This window comes from Pimephales promelas, chromosome 3 (assembly GCF_988280905.1).
Source record: "Pimephales promelas chromosome 3, fPimPro1.hap1.1, whole genome shotgun sequence".
In the NCBI taxonomy this organism is placed as follows: domain Eukaryota; kingdom Metazoa; phylum Chordata; class Actinopteri; order Cypriniformes; family Leuciscidae; genus Pimephales; species Pimephales promelas.
Genome location: NC_142771.1, coordinates 4,138,056 through 4,160,505, shown reverse-complemented (window position 1 = coordinate 4,160,505; position 22,450 = coordinate 4,138,056). Strand labels below are relative to the sequence as shown.

Below are 22,450 nucleotides of genomic sequence, written 5' to 3'. Positions count from 1 at the left end.
ACATAAATACATCTTGAAACATTTAAAAATGTTTTACATAAGTAATAAATAAATACATTTGATTAAAATATGATTCAAATAAACAAAATTGTGTGTAACATAAAGATATATTTGATTAAAATTCATAAACCGCGATTAACCCATTTGTGGCCACATTTTTCTGAAAGGTTCATGCATGCATGTGTTAGTGTCCAATGTGAACATGTTCTGCATTTATTTTCCCCAGGTATTTGTCTTTTTTTTTTTCTTCTTGAAAATCGATTTTGAATGTGGGGGTGGTGTGCTTATGGGTTCAAATACTTTTGATTTAAAAATGTATTGACTAAAATGAATTATAAATAATACATTCATACATTTGATCAAAATAAATAAACCATGATTTAAATAAATACACTTGATTTAAAATTATTCGAATAAACAAAATTGTGTGTAAATACATAAATATCTGATTAAAATAAAAAAAACGGTTAAAATAAATACTTTTGATTTAACTTGATTTACTATAAATTGTTTAAATTAAATACATTCACTCAAATATGATTTAAATAAAATATAATTAAATAATAAAACAAGTAAATAAACAAACAGGGGGACTGCAATAAGACTTTTTTCTTCTCAGGATTCCTAATGACATTTCTGCCACAAGGATTTCACACGATTTCCACATAGAGATTAGAGTTCTCAGTTATATTTACGATCATTATTAATGCTGTGTACGACATGACTGTAACTCAGATAAGTCCGTGTCCCTTTAACCGTCCTGCAGTGAGACATGAATCTAGCATGAGTTCAGTTAAACACACGCGCTCATTCTGCGTCATTTTACTGAGCTATTCTGGGTTTATTTCCACTCACCAGCAGCTGAAGATTCGCCTGATTCCGCCATATTTCCCACAGACGACAGACTCTGTACTTAAAGAGACAAACACTCACAAGCACCTCAGAAAAATACATCAAACATCACGACAATACTGTACCTCACACCGTCCAACGCGCGCGCCCGTCATGCGATCGGAATCATCTTGATCATACACAAAATATCAGTCATGTTTTTGTCAGTGATGTTTATCAGTCATATATGTTTATATTTGCTGTTATGCATTTATTATACACACTCTAAAAATGTGCTGGGTTGTTTAACCCAATTTTGGGTCAAATATGGACAAACCCGAAATATTGGGTTAAAAATGTAATGTAAAAATTTAACCCAACGGCTGGGTTAGTCCATATTTGACCCAAAGTTGGGTTAAAACAACCCAGCATTTTTTAGAGTGTACCCAACAGCAGGATTTCTCCATATTTGACCCGTTAAAAGAAGAGTATACTGTAGTTTGGAGGCTATTTGTTTTTTTGTGTTTTTTTTACTACAGTTTTTATTTTTATTTATGCAAGTTTTTACAGTAATCATTCGAGTGCATTTAGTTTCTAACTTGTTCTGATATTAAATAAAACAACTTTAAGGAAAACAAAGCAACACTTGTTTTTTTTTTAACAAGATCTGTTCACAGAGAAGACATTTATTTACCATAACAGTCATCATGAGACATAAACAGACCTATATCAATATAAATATACAGTAAATATAAAGTTCAGAGGTTCTGTAACGGATGCTTTTCTGCACATTCAGTGATGATCTTCAGTCTGCTGCTGATATATAATAATAATCTTTCATGATAATATTATTAAATATACATTATATCGGATCTGTGTTGACTGTGATTGTTGATGGGCTCCTCCATCAGAGAGTGTGGTGACCTTTGACCCACTCCACCAGGCTCCTGACGGGACGTCCCGTGAGCGGAGCGGTGCAGTCCTCGTCTGACAGGGCCTGTTCTGGATCCTGCAGGTCCAGATCTGACAGACTCCCTCCCAGCAGATCCAGACACTCGAACAGGTCCATTATCTCCGATGACAGGTCGTGACCTTCAGCCGCAGGGGTCACGGGGACCTCAGGGTCGTTACCATTGGAGCAGGGTGAGGTGGGGACCCTGTGTTTCACCTCTGACCCTTCAGGTTGATGAGAGCAAGACGGAGCTTCGCCTTCTACTGAAAATAATGCAAACGTAACATTCTTGATTAGTATTTAAGTGTTTAAACTTGAATTTCTTGACCTTTAACCTTTATTATGATGATCAGCTTCTGTCTGTGTGATTCAGTAACTGAAAGCTTGAAGACTGACTGTTTCTTTTGATCATTTTACAACAAAAAGACGTTTCGAAATGTATGAGTAAATATAATAAATATATGAACAACAGACCTGCAGTTCATAAAGTTCATGAAAAACAATAAATTATTGAAATGTAAAATTAAAACATTTTAAAATAAAAACTATCAAAGTATAAGTACTTGGTAAAAATGAATAAAAGCATCAAAATCTCAAATGAAAAAAAATTTGAAATGAAATCAATAAAAACACTAACTAAAAGTGAATAAAATGTTTATGGTCACCATTGTTGAGATTCATATGCTGATTATTGATGTCTGTTTTAGTCTTAGTAATGCTTAGATGAAAACTGTTTGTTCACACACTGTTTGTAAAATCCTTCATATAATCTGATGGGCACACTTATGCTGTGGAATCAGTTTACTATAGTGAATAAAATTAATAGGACATCATCACCCATTTAATCAGGTAGTAGACTCTGAATAAAATCAGTGAATTAGGTCACTAAATGATGTTTGTCATCATCAATCTTTAACCATTGACACCCAATTATAATTTTTCTTGGCTTTTATACCATAACAAATACATTTATATATATTGAGTAAACACTCAATTACAGCAGCCAGAAAAAAAAATGTGTGTGCAAACGTCAAGGGTCAAGAGCTCAACTAAAGCAAACACTGATCATCGATAATCATAATACACTGATCGTTCTGCTGCTGATGAAGCAGTTTATGAATCACAGATGGGTGTTTTCATCACTGGAGCAGAATCATCTTTTGTCACTGTTCTCACCTGTGCTGAGAGTGTGTGTAAGAGGCATGTCCTCCTCCTCCTCCGCAGCTGATCTGATTGGTGGTCGCGAGGTCATGACACGTCCCAGAGGCACCACCCCCTCAGAGCTCTTGGAGCGAAGTGTGTGAATGACGTCCATCAGCCAGCGGCGCTCTCTCCACAGCGCAGACAAACCCTACACACACACACACACACACACCTGTGAGTGACACGTCTGTGAGAGTGAGAGAGTATGTGGGTGTGTGTGTGAGTGAGTGAGTGATCTATATGACATGATCTATACATATATGTTCTGTGTGTTTGTTCTATTATTTATATATAATATGTTGATGCTTTGGCAACATTGTGTTACACAGTCATGCTAATAAAGCTATATTGAATTGAGTGAGTGAGTGAGTAAGTGAGTGAGTGAGTGAGTGATTGAGTAAGTGAGTGAGTGAGTGAGTGAGTGATTGAGTAAGTGAGTGAGTGAGAGTGAGTAATTGAGTGAGTGATTGAGTAAGTGAGTGATTGAGTAAGTGAGTGAGAGTGAGTAATTGAGTGAGTGAGTAAGTGAGTGAGTGAGTAAGTGAGTGAGTGAGTGAGTGAGTTAGTGAGTGAGAGTAAGTGAGTGAGTGAGTGAGTGAGAGTGAGTAAGTGTGTGAGTGAGTGAGTTAGTGAGTGAGAGTGAGTGAGTAAGTGAGTGAGTGAGAGTAAGTGAGTGAGGGAGTGAGTGAGTGAGAGTAAGTGAGTGAGTGAGTGAGTGAGTGAGAGTGAGTGAGTGAGAGTGAGTAAGTGAGAGTGAGTAAGTGAGTGAGTGAGTGAGTAAGTGAGTGAGTGAGTAAGTGAGTGAGGGAGTGAGTGAGTGAGTGAGAGTGAGTAAGTGAGTGAGTAAGTGAGTGAGTAAGTGAGTGAGTAAGTGAGAGTGAGTAAGTGAGTGAGTGAGTGAGTGAGTGAGTGAGTGAGTAAGTGAGTGAGTGAGTGAGTGAGTGAGTAAGTGAGTGAGTAAGTGAGTGAGTGAGTATGAGAGCAGGTAAACCCACACACACCTGTGTAAGCTGTGTGACGTGAGTCAGTCTCTCCGTGGCCTCCGTCACTTCACTGCTGTCCAGCGCTTCCCTCAAAGCCTGCTGGGACAAGCGGACCTCCAGCTCCAGTCGGACCCACAGCTGACAGAACTGAGACAGCAGGTCACGCTCGTACGCCCACAGGTGCACTGCAGCACACACACACACACGCACACACACACACACACACACACACCATTACCTTACAATATACACTGATAAATGTATTTTACGTCAAAATAAATTGAAAATTTAATGCCAAATGTATGGGTTTTGGAAGTAAAATGTAACATGTAATGCCCTATTTATTTTTTTGAGTGGGCTTTTAGATTATTGCAAGATTATTCATATATTAGCAATTATGTGGAGTTGGGGAGGTGGAGGGACGCCAGAACAGCTGAGCGGCTGCTTATGTGCTCCGCCAGATAACTGAAATATTAGATGGCTTCACTCCTTCCGAAATGATGTTGTGTTTGTGTGTGTGAGCAGCAGAGGCTTCTGGGAGGTCCTGACCGATCTCAAAGATGTGCAGTGGGAGCGTGAGGCCGTGCGGCTCCACCTCGGCCTCTAGGGGCCACCGGCTCAAGTCCTCGCTGGGCGGCAGCAGCAGCAGCAGAGTCACATGATCCCCCGCCTGCAGCAGCTCCTGTGTGTACACGCGGTAATCACACGCCTGCGCACACACACACACACACACACACACCAAAATCAGTGATTAGGCTTTACATGAGTTCAGTGATTCAGGTCAAATAATGATTATGTTAAAACATCATCAGATCACCGTTTGTCTATGTACATCTAGCTGTTATCAGTTACACTAAAGTATACACTGATCAGCATAATGGTGACTCAAAATTGTGTTTGTTAACATCAGGTGTCTTCAATAATGCTCAATCATCACTCAATTAATCACTTAATTATCTAACTAACTTTAACACTGCTTCAGTGTGCATGTAACTCATTTATTAGCACTTTAACACTCGAGTGTGTAGCCAAATGAACTCTGGGTTTTGCTGTGTGTTCAGGTTGTTTATGAACGTCTTTCCAAAACATCACCATTTACTTTCATATTGACAGAAATTATCCAATAACTGAAACATCTCAGACTGATCTCAAAGATTCACTGAAGATCAGTTCAGTCAGAACATGAACACAGTGAACCAATCATTATTTTGATTCATCTGAACCGGTTCACAGAGCATGTTCATGTGAGTCAATCAGTGAGGATGAATCTGAACTCGCAATTAACAATATTGTATTTGTGTTAACCACCATTAACAAATATGAATAATAACTGTAACAAATGCATTGCTCATTGTTAGTTAAGTGTTGCCAGGTCACTCAATAAACCGAATCTGCTGGTGTTTCATTACCCGCTCCAGTGGGACGTTGAGTTTGGTGAGGAGTTGAATCACTGCAGATCTCAGTTCCTTCACAAAGTCCTCAACACCTGAGCTGTCAATCACAGCGTCATCACTCCCACAGGCCCCGCCCACTGCATGCCTCTGTAGCCACGCCCACTCCTCCCTACACACACACACACACACACACGTCACTTCCACATGCTCATTAAGTGTTTGTGGATGAATCAGTGCTCCAGTGTTACCGTGTGACGTGCGGCCGGTTCCTGACACGGCAGCAGAAGGGCATGCTGGGTAATCTGTGTGAGACCAGGACACGCAGCTGCTTGACGGAGCTGCAGAGCTTCAGGACACACACATACAGACCAGACTGAGCTCTGTGCTGACTCCTGCGGTGATACGCCAGCGTCTCCTGCACACACACACACACACACACTCTTATCAACCACCTTCCTATACAGACTCTTCCACCAGCTCATCATGATTACATCAAGCCCCGCCCACATGTATTCTCTCTAAAAAAAAAAAACTAGAAATCTCCATTTAAAAAAAAAAACTGTCATTCTAATAATAATTTATTCATGTAAAAAATACATTTTGAGAAAAATATCTTAATGGGGTTTTTCTGTCCATATAATGAAAGTCAATGGGGTCCAAAGTGTTTTAGTCATGATGAATGACTCTGGTGAACTGTCTCTTTAACGTTAATCCGTCTCTCGGTGTGACAGACGTCTGACAGCAGAGGGCGATATTTCACCCAAACACCAGACAGATGAGCTGTGTTTTAGCTGTTTCAAATGATGTTTCATAGGTTTCGTGTGTGTGTGTGTGTGTGTGTGTGTGTTCTGACCTTGAGTCTCTCAGTCAGCAGCTCGACAGCGGTGGGTTCGGGCAGCATTGGCGTCTGGATCTGGTGTTTCTCCAGTGTGCTGACAGGAACCCAGTGCAGCGGGGGGTCAGACGGGGTCAGCGGGGTCGTGACCTCTCTCAGGGTCACCAGCAGCACGTTCCCCTGCCTGTCCTTCAGCGGCTCGAAGTACACCTGCCCCAGATCTACACACCCCACTGACGCCTGCGCAGACACACACCAGACACCCGACTAATGAGCTGCATTATATCATTCACAACTTTAGAACTCTGAAGACTTGTTTAAAAACTAAAAACAACTAAAACTAAAATAATTTTTTTAATTAACTTTATAGACTTGTTAAAAACTATACAATTGTATAGATTTATGAATCTTTAGATTTGTTTAAAAACAGTAAAAAAAACAAAACAACAAACTGAAATAAAACATAATACAACTTTATAGAATTATAGAAAACAGTAAAACAGAACAACTAAAATGTAGACTTTAAAAAAACAGTAAAAAAGCAAAACAAAACAACTAAAACAAAAAATGTATGAAACTGTGTAGACTTGTTTAAAAAAACATAAAACAGCAAAACAAAAAACAAACTTTTCTTTTAAAAGTAAAAGAAAGTAAAAAGGTAAAAAGAGTAAAAAAATCAAACCAAAATAACTAAAACTGAAATAATTAATAAAACGTTATACTTATTTAAAAAAACAGTAAAAAAGCAAACCAAAATAAATAAAACTGAAATAACAATATATAAAACTTTATAGATGTGTTTGGAAAAAACAGTAAAGCGAAACTAAACAAATAAAACAAAACATTTATGAATCTTTATAGACTTGCTTAAAAAAACATAAAACAGCAAAACACAACAACTGAAAGAAAAATTTATAAAACTTTATACTTATTTCAGTTTTAGTTATTTTGGTTTGCTTTTTTACTGTTTTTTTAAATAAGTATACATTTTATGAAATTTTCTTTCAGTTTGTTGTTTTGTTTTACTGTTTTATGTTTTTTTTTAAACAAGTCTATAAAGTTTAATAACTTTTTTGTTTTATTTGTTTAGTTTCACTTTTACTGTTTTTTCAAACATATCTATAAAGTTTTCTACATTTTTATTTCAGTTTTAGTTATCTTGGTTTTCTTTTTTACTGTTTTTTAAATAAGTATAGAGTTTTATAAATTTTTATTTCAGTTTTATCTATTTTGGTTTGCTTTTTTACTGTTTTTAAATAAAAATTTAGAAAACTTTATACTTATTTAAAAAGCAGTAAAAAAGCAAACCAAAATAACTAAAACGGAAATAAAAATGTAAAAAACTTTATAGATGCGTTTGAAAAAAAAGAGAGTAAAAGCAAAACTAAACAACTAAAAATTAAATAAAATGAATACAACTTTAAAGACTTGTTAACAAAACTATAAAAAGTGAAGAAAAAAAACAACTAAAACTGAAATTAAAAACATTTACATTTTTCAGACTTGTTTAAAAACAGTAAACAAGCTAAAAAACAACTAAAAATTAAATAGAAATGAATCAAAATGTAAATACTTGTTAAAAAACTATAAAAAGCTAAACAAAACTAAAAAACAGTCAAAAGCTAAACAAAACAACTAAAACAAAAATGTATGCAACTTCATAGACTTGTTTACAAAAACTAAAAAACAACAAAACAGACTTATTTAAAAAAAACAGTAAAAAAGCTAAACAAAATAAATAAAACTGAAACAAAATTAATATAACTTTAAAGACTTCTAAATTAATAAAACTCTATAGACGTGTTTAAAAAAACAGTAAAATGCAAAACAAAACAACCAAAACTGAAATAAAAAGTAACAAAACTATATAGACCCATTTAATATTTAAAAATTATAAATAATAAAAATGATTTTAATTCAAGGTTTATTTAATGAGCTAAATAAACAAAAAATGTATTATTAAATGTTTTGTGTTGAAATTTCAATTTCAATTCAATTCACCAAAAGTGACCTAAAATGACAGCGGAGCAGAAACTGCATGAGTGATGGTGGAGGAGTGTGTGGAGCGGCACCTGCAGCTGAGCGACGGCCCGCAGGAAACTCAGTCTGTTCTGCAGCAGCGATGAAGACGAGGAGAGTGATGAAGACGACAGCACCTGCAGCAGGAACGACACCTGCGTCCACGCACACGACAGCTGTGACACACACACACACACACAGTGAGATGCAGGACAAACACAGGAGAAACACACACTGTGATGCTGAACTTAGTGAACGACAGGTGGCGACACACTCACTATTTCACACACTTGCTCCAGCCTGCACACACACACACACACACACACACGAGTGACGCTGACCTTAGTGAACCACAGGAAGTCCTGTGTGACGGAGGCGGAGCAACACTGAACCTCCACTAGAGGAAGCCGCTCGTCACATGACACCAGGACACACTCCTTCTGATAGAAGACACACGCCAAGTACACGCCTCTAAACACACACACACACAGAGAGATATACATTACAGTAACACACTGAAAGAACTTTAGGAGTCAAAAAGCTTGAGAAGCAACTCTTTACAGGACAACAATACACTGAAAATGGAAATGTTTTTCCAAATGACAATACTGTCAAAATGACCCTTGTTCACACAGATCTAGAAATCAGTTTTAAAACGAGGCTTTCTAATGGATCACGGTTTTCCAAAACTTTGAGAATCCTCATCCTTCAAAGACACAAAAAATAATTAATGATAACATATGAAATATATTAATGTAGTTTTATTGTATTTGAAATGGTTTAAAGCCATTTTGACACCCCCTGGTGGAGAACGGCTGACATTACAATGCGGAAACCGCATTTGACGGGATGTAGGCTTGTATCTATATCTGTGTAGATCATATATGGTGTATTTGATGTGATTTCTGCTCGGTGTTGATGTGTTTCTCACCTCTGTGACAGGCGAACGGCCCTGCTGGAGTGAAAGAGCTGCTTCAGGCCGCGAGACACAGACACTTTCCTCACAGAGCTGCTGTTCTCTGAGACACACACACACACACAGGCTGATCAGTGGGTATCAGTGGGGTGTGTGTTTCTTCATTTATTGTGTGTGTGTGTACCTGTGAGGAGCTCCGGCTCTGTGATCTGCTGTGAGATCCTCCTGACGGCTGAGCCCTGATCCCTGCGTCTCACCGTCACACCGATACACTCACTCCAGCCTGCAGGGGGCGACACACACACTATATCACACACTCGCTATATCACACACTCACCATATCACACACTCGCTCCAGCCTGCAGGGGGCGACACACACACTATATCACACACTCGCTATATTACACACTCACCAGATCACACACTCGCTCCAGCCTGCAGGGGGCGACACACACACTATATCACACACTCGCTATATTACACACTCACCAGATCACACACTCGCTCCAGCCTGCAGGGGGCGACACACACACTATATCACACACTCGCTCCAGCCTGCAGGGGGCGACACACACACTATATCACACACTTACCATATCACACACTCGCTCCAGCCTGCAGGGGGCGACACACACACTATATCACACACTCGCTCCAGCCTGCAGGGGGCGACACACACACTATATCACACACTCACCATATCACACACTCACTCCAGCCTGCAGGGGGCGACACACACACTATATCACACACTCACCATATCACACACTCGCTCGCTCCAGCCTGCAGGGGGCGACACACACACTATATGACACACTCGCTATATTACACACTCACCAGATCACACACTCGATCCAGCCTGCAGGGGGCGACACACACACTATATCACACACTCGATCCAGCCTGCAGGGGGCGACACACACACTATATCACACACTCGATCCAGCCTGCAGGGGGCGACACACACACTATATCACACACTCGCTCCAGCCTGCAGGGGGCGACACACACACTATATCACACACTCGCTCCAGCCTGCAGGGGGCAACACACACACTATGGGTGCTTTTCCACTACACAGTACCGACTCGACTCGGCTCGCCTTTGTTTGGTTTTCCACTGTGTTAAAGTTGTACTTGTTCCTGCTTTCGGGTACTTTTTTTGTACCACCTCCAGCGAGGTTCTGAGCGAGGTAAGGCGTTACTAAAATTTCACGTGAAAACAATGCCGACTGCTGATTGGTCAGAGAGAATCGTCACCATTCACTGCGTCATCATTACACGTGTCAGATGGAGTATCCAGAGTAGCCCCGCTATTTTTAAATAGTTTGGCCAGAGATAGTCACTAAACTTACTACTATTATTATGGCAACTCGGAAGAATACGCCGTGGTCAAAAGAGGAGGTGCAGACTTTCCTTTATTTGGTGGGCCAAGAGAGGATCCAGCGAGAGCTTGATGGGGCAACGAGGTACGAAATAATGACTATTGTAACGCTTGATGTAAAGCAAATCAAAATTGTAGTTTTCTTATGTCTCATTAAAACTACAGAAACCGGATCGGATCTGACTATCTTACATAGTGTGGTTATAGCAGATAAACAGGGATGCAAACACATGTATGGTCAAAAAGAGAGAGGTAATCGAAGCCCTCGCCCGCGGAAAATATACAGAAACTTACATCGCCACCAACCCCGGCCATCCCCGGGCCACCCATATATGTTTCAGCCTTTAAATCATTTTTCACACACAAAAAAAACGGGTTTTATAAAAAGATAAACATTTTTTTTAAAAGAGCTTTTTTTTATTAATAGTAAAATCCGGTCCGAATTTTCCCGTGGCGTCTGTCATTGCTAAGCGTCCACTGCACTCTACATAACACAACGACAAAGTTTTAGTAGCTAATAGATATTCACTACCGAAAAACGCTTGCTGTAGGTCTGCTACAAGATTTATTCACGGAGAAGCTTTGTTGGTTGGTTCTTGTCACATGAAATACGATGCGCTTGCGGCATTCTGAAAAGTTTTCATCTCGCTGCGCCTGGAAAAAATCACTTCAATTGTGAGCGCGATTCCCGCGCACCTACATTTGAAATAGCGAACTTGAGAGCGCAAAAGACACAAGTGAACGGCCCTTCGGCGTTTATTTAGTCTCAAAACTCGCGCACAGGATACGAGGGCAAAAAACAGTATACGCGCAGAATGCCATCCACTCGCGGGCGCGTTTCTGCACAGTGAGCGCACGCGCGAGGATTGACGAGCTACCTCCAATCAGGCCACGAGCTAGTGGAAGAAACACTAGAAGTTCACGCTTGTGCGCATACTGCTGCTCTCATTTACTAAATTTCCTAGCTTGTTTGGTGGAGGCAATCCAGAATTACTGTTGGTGAAATTATAATCAGACACCCCCCCCACCCCCCACCCCTAAAAAAATATCTTCGGATCTGCCCGATTCACACAAGTCACCCAAACTGACGTGAAAAAAGCGGGAGGCGCCAAAAAGCATCCCTGGATAAAGGAATCCAGAAGTGCCTGTCACCCTGTTACCACTTGAAACGATTTTGGAAAAATTATTTTAAGGTAAAAAATCTTGCGTAGTGTTGCTTTAAATCACAATATCCTGGCCAGAGTGATATAAGTATTTGACATGAACATGATTTCTTAATTTCTAGTTACATATCAGGGCCATTTTATGATTAATTGAAATACATGTCTTACAGTTCCTTTAAAGGGATACTCCACTTTTTTTGGAAATAGGCTCATTTTACCACTCCCCTAGAGTCAAACAGTTGGGTTTTGCTACGCTATCTCATGACCAATTCGTACAAATTTTCAAAAGTGGCTAATTCGTACTAATTCATACGACCTCACTCATACGAATTCGTACGATTTGGCCAAACCCACGTGACGGTTATCTTTGGGGGGGAGGGGGGGGTCAGGGGTAGGTCATTCGTACGAATTCATATGAATTGGCTAATTCGTAAAATATGTACTATTAAGCAAAATCGTACTACTTCGTACGAGTGAGGTCGTATGAATTGTTACGAATTAGCCACCTCGTAAAATTCGTACGAATTCCCGTGAGATCGGGTTGGGTTTTACCGTTTTCAAATCCGATTTTCTGATATTTAGAAGAATATCGGTATCCAGACAGTTTCTGGTCTCATTGACTTACATAGTAGGAAAAAAATATACTATGCAAGTCAATGAGACCAGAAACTGTCTGGTTACTGATATTCTTCTAAATATCAGAAAATCGGCTGAATGTATATTAGAAAACGGTAAAACACAACTGTTTAACTCTGGGGGAGTGGTAAAATGAGCCTATTTCCAAAAAAAGTGGAGTATCCCTTTAAGCATCTGGTTTTGTATGATAGTGTTAGTTTAGTAATAACTCTGATAATAAGTGTGCAGTTCTCAGTACTCACTGGAGGGGGCGACACTCGTCGGGCTGCTGCTCACACACACACCCCAGCCTTTGATGTTATACGCACTGACCCGCACGTAATACTGCACACCCTACACACACACACACACACACCAGTCAGAGTCTGTGTGTATCATATAGCTATGAGTGTATGAGTGTGTGTGTCTTACAGTCTGCAGTCCGGTGATGCTGAACTCTGTGTTTCTGCTGTCAGAGATGAATCCTCTTCCACACAGAGGAGAGAAACCAGCGGAAGTGCTCCATTCAACTACACACACACACACACACACACACACAGAGGGACGGGTCAGTGATGACATCATCAGGGAACAGTGTGATGATGATGATCTCACCTCTGTATCTGGTGATGAGGCCGTGTGTGTGACCGCAGGGCTCTCTGACACGCACACACACACAGCCGTCGCCCGTCACCAGCAGAGCGGCGCTAGCGGGTGGACCAGGAGGAGCTGAGGGACACACACTTGAGTCACATGACATCCGAGTGTGAGTGTGAGAGTGTGTGTGTGTGTGTGTGTGTTCATACCTGTCGAGTGGAAATTCTCCCTCATGCGATGGTAAAGTTCACAGCGTTGCGTCCAGACTTCGACGCTCTTCTGCGCGTCTTCGTGCGACTGAAGCTCCGCCTTCTCTCTGAGCTGAAGCTCCGCCCTCCCCTCCTCCAGCTTCTGCTCGGCCAATGACACCAGCTCATCCAGCTTCAGCGACCAATCAGAGGCAGAACTCACTGCGGCGGGGCGGCGAGAGGCGTTTATACTTCATCAACACACTGAAGTGTCAAAGTGTGTGTGTGTGAGTGTGTGTATGAGTGAGTGAGTTACTTACAGTTGGGGTTGTGTTTTGCTCCGGCCTTCACCAGCACCTTCAGCAGTGAGGCATTGTGGGTAAGAGCGGCCACGTCCAGCGGCACCAGGCCGAACTCAGTGACGGCGTTCACTCGCCCGTCCGTCTCTCGCTCTCTCTCTCTGGACAACAGGTGCTGCACGGCCAGGGTGTCTTCACTCTCCAGAGCGTCCCACAGACATGCGTACTACACACACACACACACACACTCATGTAAACATCATGACATCTATATCAATACTCTATGTGTGTGAGTGTCTGTGTGTGTGTGCAGTTATTACATCAGCTGGTCCTTTGCTCCGCCGTCTCCTCCAATCAGAGTGCTCCGCCTCAGTGTTGGAAGCTCCGCCCCTCAGCTTGACGGACAGACTCCTGTAGATGCGTTTGGGGGAGACTGGGCCGAAGGAACGCCTCCTCTGGGGCGGAGCCATCACAGCTCTGACATCACTGCACACCGAATGACATCATCATCATAATCATACACATTAATCACGAACGCCTCCTCTGGGGCGGAGCATCACAACTCTGACATCACTGCACACCGGATGACATCATCATAATCATAATCATACACATTAATCACGAACGCCTCTTCTAGGGCGGCGCATCACAACTCTGACATCTCACCGGATGACATCATCATCATCATAATCATACACATTAATCAGGAACGCCTCCTCTGGGGCGGAGCATCACAACTCTGCCATCACTGCACACCGGATGACATCATCATCATCATCATAATCATACACATTAATCAGGAACGCCTCCTCTGGGGCGGAGCATCACAACTCTGACATCACTGCACACCGGATGACATCATAATCATACACATTAATCAGGAACGCCTCTTCTAGGGCGGCGCATCACAACTCTGACATCACACCGGATGACATCATCATTATGTCATGCACATTAATAGAACGAAAAATCTATGAATAAGTCATGGTTATGAGATGAGAAGTCGAAACGTCTCGAAAGTCTAAATGCTGAGTTAGTATGTCATCATTTCCACTTTTTAAGAGAGAAGTTCGACTCGACATGTCACGCTTTTAACTTCTTTGCCAAAAATTATGGCTTTTTATATCAAAATTATGACTTTACGTAGACCTATTACATTGAAACTCCTTCATCATCATCTTCATCAGTCTAGTTCTTCACATAATCAAAGAGGAACTGCTTCACTTTCACACGTTTTTAAAAGTGTTTATCTGATTATTTCTGCAAAGCTCATGATGATTATCATCTTCCTCTTTTTCTCACTCTCTTCCTACTTTTACAGTCAAACATACAGTATTACTTCACATTCCGACCAAATAGTGAGTAATATCTTTATATTATTATCATCATCATCATCCTACGAGATGAAATAAACGTGTTTTGTGGCATATTGTCATGTCTGAATCTAAATCATGTTATAAAGCGAAATTCGGTTGATTGTAAACAAATCTTCGGAAGTTGAATGCCTTATATTTGCAGAATAATCTCTCTTTAAAATGTTGTTCCGAGTTTTATAGCCCACGTTTTTTTTCTGGTGAGACCGTTATACAGTGTACTGTAGCCTAACCTATTTGTGAAGCACATTGAAAAACATATACATGTATTAATTCGGCAGATGATTTGATATTGCCCACAGCTGTGCCTGTTTAAATGCATTAATTTATGAATCAGAATTACATTTACCGTTTTTAACGAGCGCAGACGAATCTCCTCCAAAGTTTCACAGGTGGTTTTAAAATTAAACTCCGATGTATAACGCCATGGTGAACTTCATTTAGAGATCTAAATTCCCGTCATTAAGACGAACTCTATTAATAACACGGCAGTTGTGCACGAGCCCGCAAACACCCACATGAGCGCGCGCTTCACGGATGTGTGTGCGTGTTGTGTGCGTTTAGATATTGAAATGAGGACATCCTACAAACAAACTTTGACATGCTTTATAAATAAGTACTATAGCCTAACCCAAAAACTAGTCTACCCATGAATGAAAAAAAACTACTAAAATGAAAGTAAAACACATGATCGATCCTCAACATTGAAATAACATCTATTAACGTTAGTTTTTTAAAAATAAAAACGTTGAAACAGCATTTAAAGCTAAATGCTGGTAAAACGTTTAGCAAAAACAACATTGAAAGCGTTATGTGTTGTGTTATTACTTTAAAGCTTTTTGCATGAATTAAGCATAGCCTAATTTTGTTTAAAAGACACTGAAATTATCAAGATCTTTACTTTAAGTTTGTTTCAAGACGTTAATGTTGCGGCATCAACGCTGATCCAATATGCCACAAATAAAACAATTCAACATTGAGTCAGCACAAGTCTCTGAGACGGCTATTAGATGCATTTTATTTTGAGAGCGTTTGCTCGTCTACGTCTCTCGGACGTTTCCTGTTAGATGACACATAGACATTCAGAAGATGTCTTTAAGATGTATGATTTAGCACGTAAAACTGCTTTTTAAGACGTTTATCAGATGTTTTACACAGCAAATGCTTTCCAGATTAACAGATGACCTGTGTTATATTGTAAATAAACACTGAAATGTCGACTGGGTTGTAGAATGAAATCTATAACGTCTTTTGTCTACAAACTTTGTCTACTTTTGTCCTGCTGATTATAGCTCCTTCACACACTTGTATTATACTTTCTAGCACTGTTTCTGTGTACTTATCGCTGTTTCCACGAAGGTGGCGTAGGATCTCACAGCCGCCTACAAGTGGAAAACTCAGTCATGATTTATGCTGGTTAAAAATCAAGACCAGCGAGGGTTGATCAGCATTGTTAAGATTCGCCGGCTTCATTTGCATAATAAACATGAAAATGTTTTTGTATAACAGACTCAAGTATGTGTGTGTGTTGAGTGTTTGTCATGATGACTGTGTGAAATGTTCACTGTGTGGTTTCTGCAGACACTCGTCTCGTCTCAAACAGGTCAGAAATGACAATAAACCCACACACAAAGCCACAGAGATTTCGATACACCAACTCACACGCTTCTCTTCTTCTTCAGATTCGCTGTCATGAGCTCTACTGTAACCATTCCTCACTTCACTGCTTCTGACTGGAGCCAAAAGGTGATTTGTGGACAATTGAACGACCTTTGAGCTGCGTCAGCAACAGGAAATGGAACAACAGTCCCACTCGCCGGACACTTCGAGATATATATATATATATGTATCTCTCTCTAAAGCCACACACAGATGTCGTGTTGAGAAATCGCTCGATGAAACGCCAACAGGAAGTGGTTTCACTGCTGAGCAGAGCTGGCGTTTAAACTGTGGTTGCCATGGAGATAAAACACTGACAGACACAAGTATAACTGAAACACACTAACTTGCGCGCACACACACACACACACACACACACACGTATTTGAGCGCTTCAATACAGTTTTATTTATAGCATTTTATACAGTATAAAGTCTTCAAAGCAGATTTACAGTAAAAAAAATAAATAATAATAACCTCAGTTTGAGTAATCATGAATATCTACAACTTTCACCTCCGTCACACAGCAAACAAAGCACTCGTCACTTAATAATAAACTTTAGATTAAACCACAGCAGTCGTAGGTTACTTTAATCATGTCTTTAAGTTGTATTATCGTTCCGGGATTTGAAAGTGGTAGTTGCGTAGACTGTCAATGGAGGAACAGAAATCATTTGTGTTTTGAAGATGACCGAAAGTCTTGCAGGTTTGGATAGATGCTTTACTAATTATTTGTAGCCTATTATTTATTAATATTTCGCCATAGATTCTACAGTTTGTCTGAAAGTGCACTGTCTAATGCATACATCACTGACACCTGGAGGAAAATCAGGGTTATTACAGAACATATTAAACTGATAATAAACAATTTTACCTTCAACAGATTGCCAGAAATTGTATTGTAACAGCTGGTATTGGTAATAGGAGTGAGCAAGTTATTAACACGTATAAACCCCATGAACACATGTAAGAAGCAAACAGTGTGTTTTATTTATTGTGCTCGAAATAATAAACGTGGCTTCTAATTAGCTTCTTGTGGCGTCTCATTCTCTGCAGTTCACAGTGAAGCATATTATATATTATATAATGTATTTATTTATATAAAGCACCATTAAACTCAATCCATCACATTACAACCCTAAGCACTTGAGCATGGGATTCCACCTGTTTAGTTACCCATGTGCTCCCAATACACCACTGTCAGAGCGCCACCCAGTGGACAAATATATGATTGCATTAAAATGGTTCTTACAATATGGTTGGTGGAGCTACTCTGAAAAGTCTTCAGTCGTCAGCAGTTCGGAAGAGGGATCTGCTGTGTTTGAGAGACTCTATGTTGTTCAGGCATAAGGAGGTCGGGTCGTCTGATAGCCTCAGGGGCGCATGCAGAGCTTTTGGGAACCTTCTTTTTCTTTTGACAGTATGTATACACACATAACCCCACTTCTATCCGTCGTAGCAGTTTTAGCCAGTCTTACACAGACAAGACAACCCTCATTGTTTTATTTTATTTTATTTTTTTTAAATCTTCATTACAAAAAAACAAACATTTTTAACAGTTTTTAATGTTTTTTTAAGAGTGTTTCCTTCCTATTCTCAACAAGTTATTGCAACTTTGCCAGTAAAAATACACAAATATAAAACCAGTCAGAGCGGCTGAACATGAACACTGCAACAAGCGTAAATACAAACGGCTTAAACACACAAAACATGTCAGACACAGGATGTAGACTCAGACATCGGTCAGACGTCAATCTCAAATTCTGGTTGGAATAAACACCACAAAAAAATAAAAAATAAAAAGCATGGCAGTGGCCTACTTATCACCAGCTTCACTTAGAAGTAACCAGATTGACTTTTTTTCTGTCAGATGTCTATTCTTATTGATATTTAGAGGTTTAGATGTTACTGTTTGTTTGGCTGAAAATGTTTTATTTGATGTCACCATTACTGTGATCAGTGTTTGCTTTAGTTGAGGAATTTGTTGTTCCTCATTAGTTGAAAATTAAAGTTAACAAGTCAATTCAAACTACCCAACTATGAAACACTGATCACCATAATGGGGACCAAACTTTTACTTTTTTATAAAACAGTAAATAAAAACTTGTGTAGAAGTCTGGCAGTAATAAAGCAATGCCGTTTGTGGAGTTGTTTAATCCTCATCTGCTGAGATCTTCACAGATGTAATGTGATACCTTGTATTTCACCCTTTTTTGCAGTGCGGCGCTTATTGCAACCAAAATTAAACATCTGCCAGATGTTGGAGCTTGACGTCAAACAAACGTTTGGTTTAGAACCCGACTTTCATTTTCAACCACAATATGACGTCTGGTCTGACTGAATCCAACATCTTCCTGACGTCACATTGACCTATACTGTGTTTGTCGGGTGTAACAGAGAGTCTAATTCAAAACAGAGAACAAAATATGACAATATGAGCACACACACATCTGGGTCATACTCATATTGCCAGCATTACACACAAAAAAGGTTAAGACGTATAAGAGATCAAATAGATGACAAGTATTTTTCTATATTCATTTCACACATCTAATACAAATATGGTGTTGCATTTCATTAGTACAGTGTCTACTGTAGGAAACACAGAAGCGAAGACCAGGAGACTTGGTTGTCTCTTCCTCATGATTCTGTATTGAGAACACGAGCTGTCGGCAGCTGCAGTCATCAAGTCCGCCTAAAGCAGTATATGTTGTAGTTTATATACATTTCAAGGGGAAGGGATTACGTAGGGGTGGCATGTAAATCAAAAACAGGAGTCAGCCCATTTCTCCAGTCCTGATCTCATCAGCATTACATACATTGATGATAATCCAATCAGCCGGACTATTCAACGACAAAACGTTGAAAACTCATTTAACTTGGGACAGGAACAGGACTGGCAGGACTCTTATGCTTAAAAGCTGATATTATCATAACCTTAGAATGTAAAACACAATGTATTTTCTCAGTTTATATTCCATTGTTTTGGAACCGAAATTAAACATTTTGTAATACAACAAAACTTTTTCTTGATTTACCCCCCAAATACTGGAAGTGAATGTGACAACATGCCCCATAGGTGGTCACATGCAACACATTGTAACATGACCATATGACAGATTAAACTGTAATCTGATCTAATTAAGAAATATACAAGACAAACTAAACTATTCTGTCAATAGTTCACAAATATTCACTTTTTTATATAAAATAGTGGAATTTTTTTAAAAACAAAAAAAATCCAATGGGCTCTATGCACAGCGTTATTTCCGGTGAAGCATTAGGGATGCTCGATAACTTCCGCCGATCATAGAGTCCAATGCAATACCGAGAATTTATATTGAATTTTATACTCCATGGTTATAATAAAGAAACGTTAGTCACAAAAACAGATAAAACAGACACCCCTCGTTGTGTTTATGCTTCTTTTTAAAATTATATTAAATAAATATAACTATATATAAAATTACATCTAAACGTATGTACGTTTCATTTCAAAGACGGGAGGACAGTAAATTTTGAAGACTCCGCCATGAAGACTCCGCCGTTTTCCTCGGTTTTCCTCCGCTTTAATCTCCACAACAGGAAATGGACGAGCATCCTTACGTCAAATGCGGAATTTATGCGTGCATAGTCCATTATCTTAAAGGTGCCCTCTGGGATAAAAAATCAAATCATACACCATATTCCATACCAGATGGGGGCAGTATACCTCCAGAAAAATACCTCCGCGGCCGCGCGCACTCATATCTTCAAACAACACGGGCGAGCGGGTCTCCCTCACGCATATTAATCAGTAAAACTAATAGTAAAAGGTTGGAAGACCGCAGTTTCACGTGGATCATTTGGAGATTTTCAGAGATTATAGACTAAATGAACAACATCTCAATACTAAATTATAAAGGCCGTCTCATAGACAAGCCGGTGCATTTCGACGATATGGGAAAATTAAAGCCCAGGCATTTAAAGTTTATGGTATTCGTTTTGTTCATGTTACATTTTTATCATTAGTTTGAATTCATTTGACAGACAGCATTCCCTGATGTGGACCAAACTAGCGTCTTTCAGAGCTGCCAACTCTCACAAATTCACCGTGAGACACACAACACACACTCTCACGCCACACATCCATTTTGTCATGCACAGAAAAGCACACGGAGACCGATCTCAGCTCTCAGATTCTGTTCATTTTATTACACAATTCAAACAATAAATACAGTTTTGGCGCTTGTAAATGTTAGACCACAGATCCCTAGCGCACGTGAACCGATCATCTCTACTAGCTAATGGTAAACGAACACTGTTGAAAGATATGTTACAACTTACCAAAATGTATTCCTCATGCATAATATCGACCAATCATTTATTTAACTCATCCCTGAACTGAAATGTAGTAGTGGGCTGTATTTCCACACGACATCACGACATGACATGCAGGTTCAAGTACACACAAGCCGGCGCGACTTACTCGTGTTACTGCAGTTTGGCTGGTGCTAACGTTGCCCGTCCGCATACCGCCTCCCATGGCCGAAACTGGTATTACGACACCTGCCGGGCCGGGGCTAGTAATTTAGCATGCTAATTTAGGTTAATATCTCAGCAGCACTATAACTTGTCAGTTTTTTAATGACATCATTGCACTTATTTCTTCTCATTCTTTTGATGTGTGTAGCTCATTTTTTGGATATTTTTACCTCAATTATTCCATATGGCACCTTTAATTCTGGTTTCCTTCATTGGTTCAACATTATTGCCCCGTCAACATGACATTTTAGGTGAACAAAAGCATCACAAAAGTCATGTGACAGCTTTAGCGTTTCTCTTCACATTACCACAGTTAGGACAGTCACTGCTACTCACGTCTTTGGCCGGTGTTTTATTTGCAAGTTGTTTGGACCCGGACACTGTTGGATATCTCTGGCGAGCAGCAGACAGATGGATAATTAGTGATCGGCAAAATGAGGCTTCCTGAACCTCTCAGCCCATTGCTTCACCCAAAGGTTCATTACTCGAAGCTTCATTCAGTATTGCTCACTAGTGACACCTAGCTACTGTGCAAAGAAATAGCAGACAAATTAATTAATTCTGAAACAATGACCTAAGCAGATTAATGATGTCCGTAAAGTGCAACAGAAAAGTGTGGTGTGGTAAAGGTTAAGAATTGTTTCTGGTGATTTTGTGTATTGAACTGTTACTATTTTTGTGCAGTATTGTGCTTATGGGACTGGGGACGTAGAGGACCGAATCTTATCTAATTAATATAACAATACTATAATATAGCTATAATTAATACTAACAATAAACTATAACTAATCTAACCTAATAATGTAAGAATATACAGCCCTTACACATATATTGCACAATAACGACGATGAAACATCTCTCTAACTCTGACTCTCTGACACTACTTCAACTGATTTTACTAGTTCCCGACAACACGCACAAGATGGCGCGAGTTTCGAACAAACGACACTCAGACCGAACCGACGACGTTTTCACACAAACCGAGGGCTCGTTTGTCATCAGTCACGTGATTTTCATGTTAACAACACAAGCCTCGAATCACGGCTTCATCTGGCACGGCCCTTTTTGCTCGACACAAGCTCCGACGCCTCGCTTCAAATGTCACATCACTATGGATAATATTGTGCCGAAAGCATCAGCCTGTTGACGTCCACAAGCTCTGTTCCTGACAGCGACATGGGTCTGCATAGTGACCCAGATAGCAAACTGACATTGAATCAACGTGGAAACGACGTCTCTCATGACATTGAAACAACGTTGATTTGCTCATCGAATTAACGTTGAACCAACGTCAGACGCGGCATTCTTCAAAGCTAAATGAAATCGAAAATTGGTTTGCTTTCATAACGTTGAAACAACGCGTTGATTTCAAGTTGATTTTCCGTTAGTTTTGAAAGAATGACGCGTCTGACGTTGGTTCAACGTTAATTCGATGAGCAAAACAATGTCAGATCAACGTTGTTTCGATGTCATATTTCCACGTTGATTCAATGTCAGTTTGCTATCTGGGGAGTAA

At 39.9% G+C, this 22,450-nt stretch overlaps 2 protein-coding genes across 4 annotated transcripts in view; both read right to left on the bottom strand.

The window, feature by feature from the left end:
* LOC120475474 (GTPase IMAP family member 7) overlaps positions 1 to 958 on the bottom strand; it is a 67,940-nt gene extending 66,982 nt beyond the window's left edge. The window contains exon 1 of the mRNA XM_089129214.1: positions 856 to 958. Coding sequence (XP_088985340.1) covers positions 856 to 886 — 31 coding nt within the window. The 5' untranslated portion in view covers positions 887 to 958. The remainder of the gene's footprint in view (positions 1 to 855) is intronic.
* Positions 959 to 1,365: 407 nt separating this feature from the next.
* On the bottom strand, positions 1,366 to 16,681 carry LOC120475406 (ankyrin repeat and fibronectin type-III domain-containing protein 1). Of its 3 annotated transcripts, none has more exons than XM_039666087.2 (18): positions 16,414 to 16,681; positions 13,699 to 13,864; positions 13,400 to 13,604; positions 13,101 to 13,301; positions 12,910 to 13,023; positions 12,727 to 12,824; positions 12,558 to 12,648; positions 9,318 to 9,416; positions 9,149 to 9,236; positions 8,559 to 8,688; positions 8,271 to 8,393; positions 6,217 to 6,438; positions 5,612 to 5,778; positions 5,379 to 5,532; positions 4,519 to 4,678; positions 3,988 to 4,154; positions 2,960 to 3,134; positions 1,366 to 2,046 (listed from the first exon to the last, which is right to left on the bottom strand). In XM_039666087.2, exons 1-18 carry the CDS (start codon positions 16,461 to 16,463, stop codon positions 1,739 to 1,741), a joined length of 2,718 nt encoding a protein of 905 aa, XP_039522021.2. In that variant the 5' UTR covers positions 16,464 to 16,681; the 3' UTR covers positions 1,366 to 1,738. The 3 variants fall into 3 exon arrangements, with proteins under 3 accessions (XP_039522021.2, XP_039522022.2, XP_039522023.2); XM_039666088.2 differs by having other exon boundaries at positions 1,366 to 2,043; XM_039666089.2 differs by lacking the exon at positions 16,414 to 16,681 and adding an exon at positions 15,101 to 15,359.
* Positions 16,682 to 22,450: the final 5,769 nt, after the last annotated feature.

Bases quoted from the DNA above. Each gene is read 5' to 3' on its own strand.
- LOC120475406 (XM_039666087.2), bottom strand. From the start codon at position 16,463: ATGGTTACAGTAGAGCTCATGACAGCGAATCTGAAGAAGAAGAGAAGC. The intron at 12,825-12,909 runs GTGAGATCATCA...GTGTGTGTGTAG, and splicing joins CCTCATCACCAGATACAGAG to TTGAATGGAGCACTTCCGCT. The intron at 9,237-9,317 runs GTACACACACAC...TGTGTGTCTCAG, and splicing joins AGAGCCGGAGCTCCTCACAG to AGAACAGCAGCTCTGTGAGG.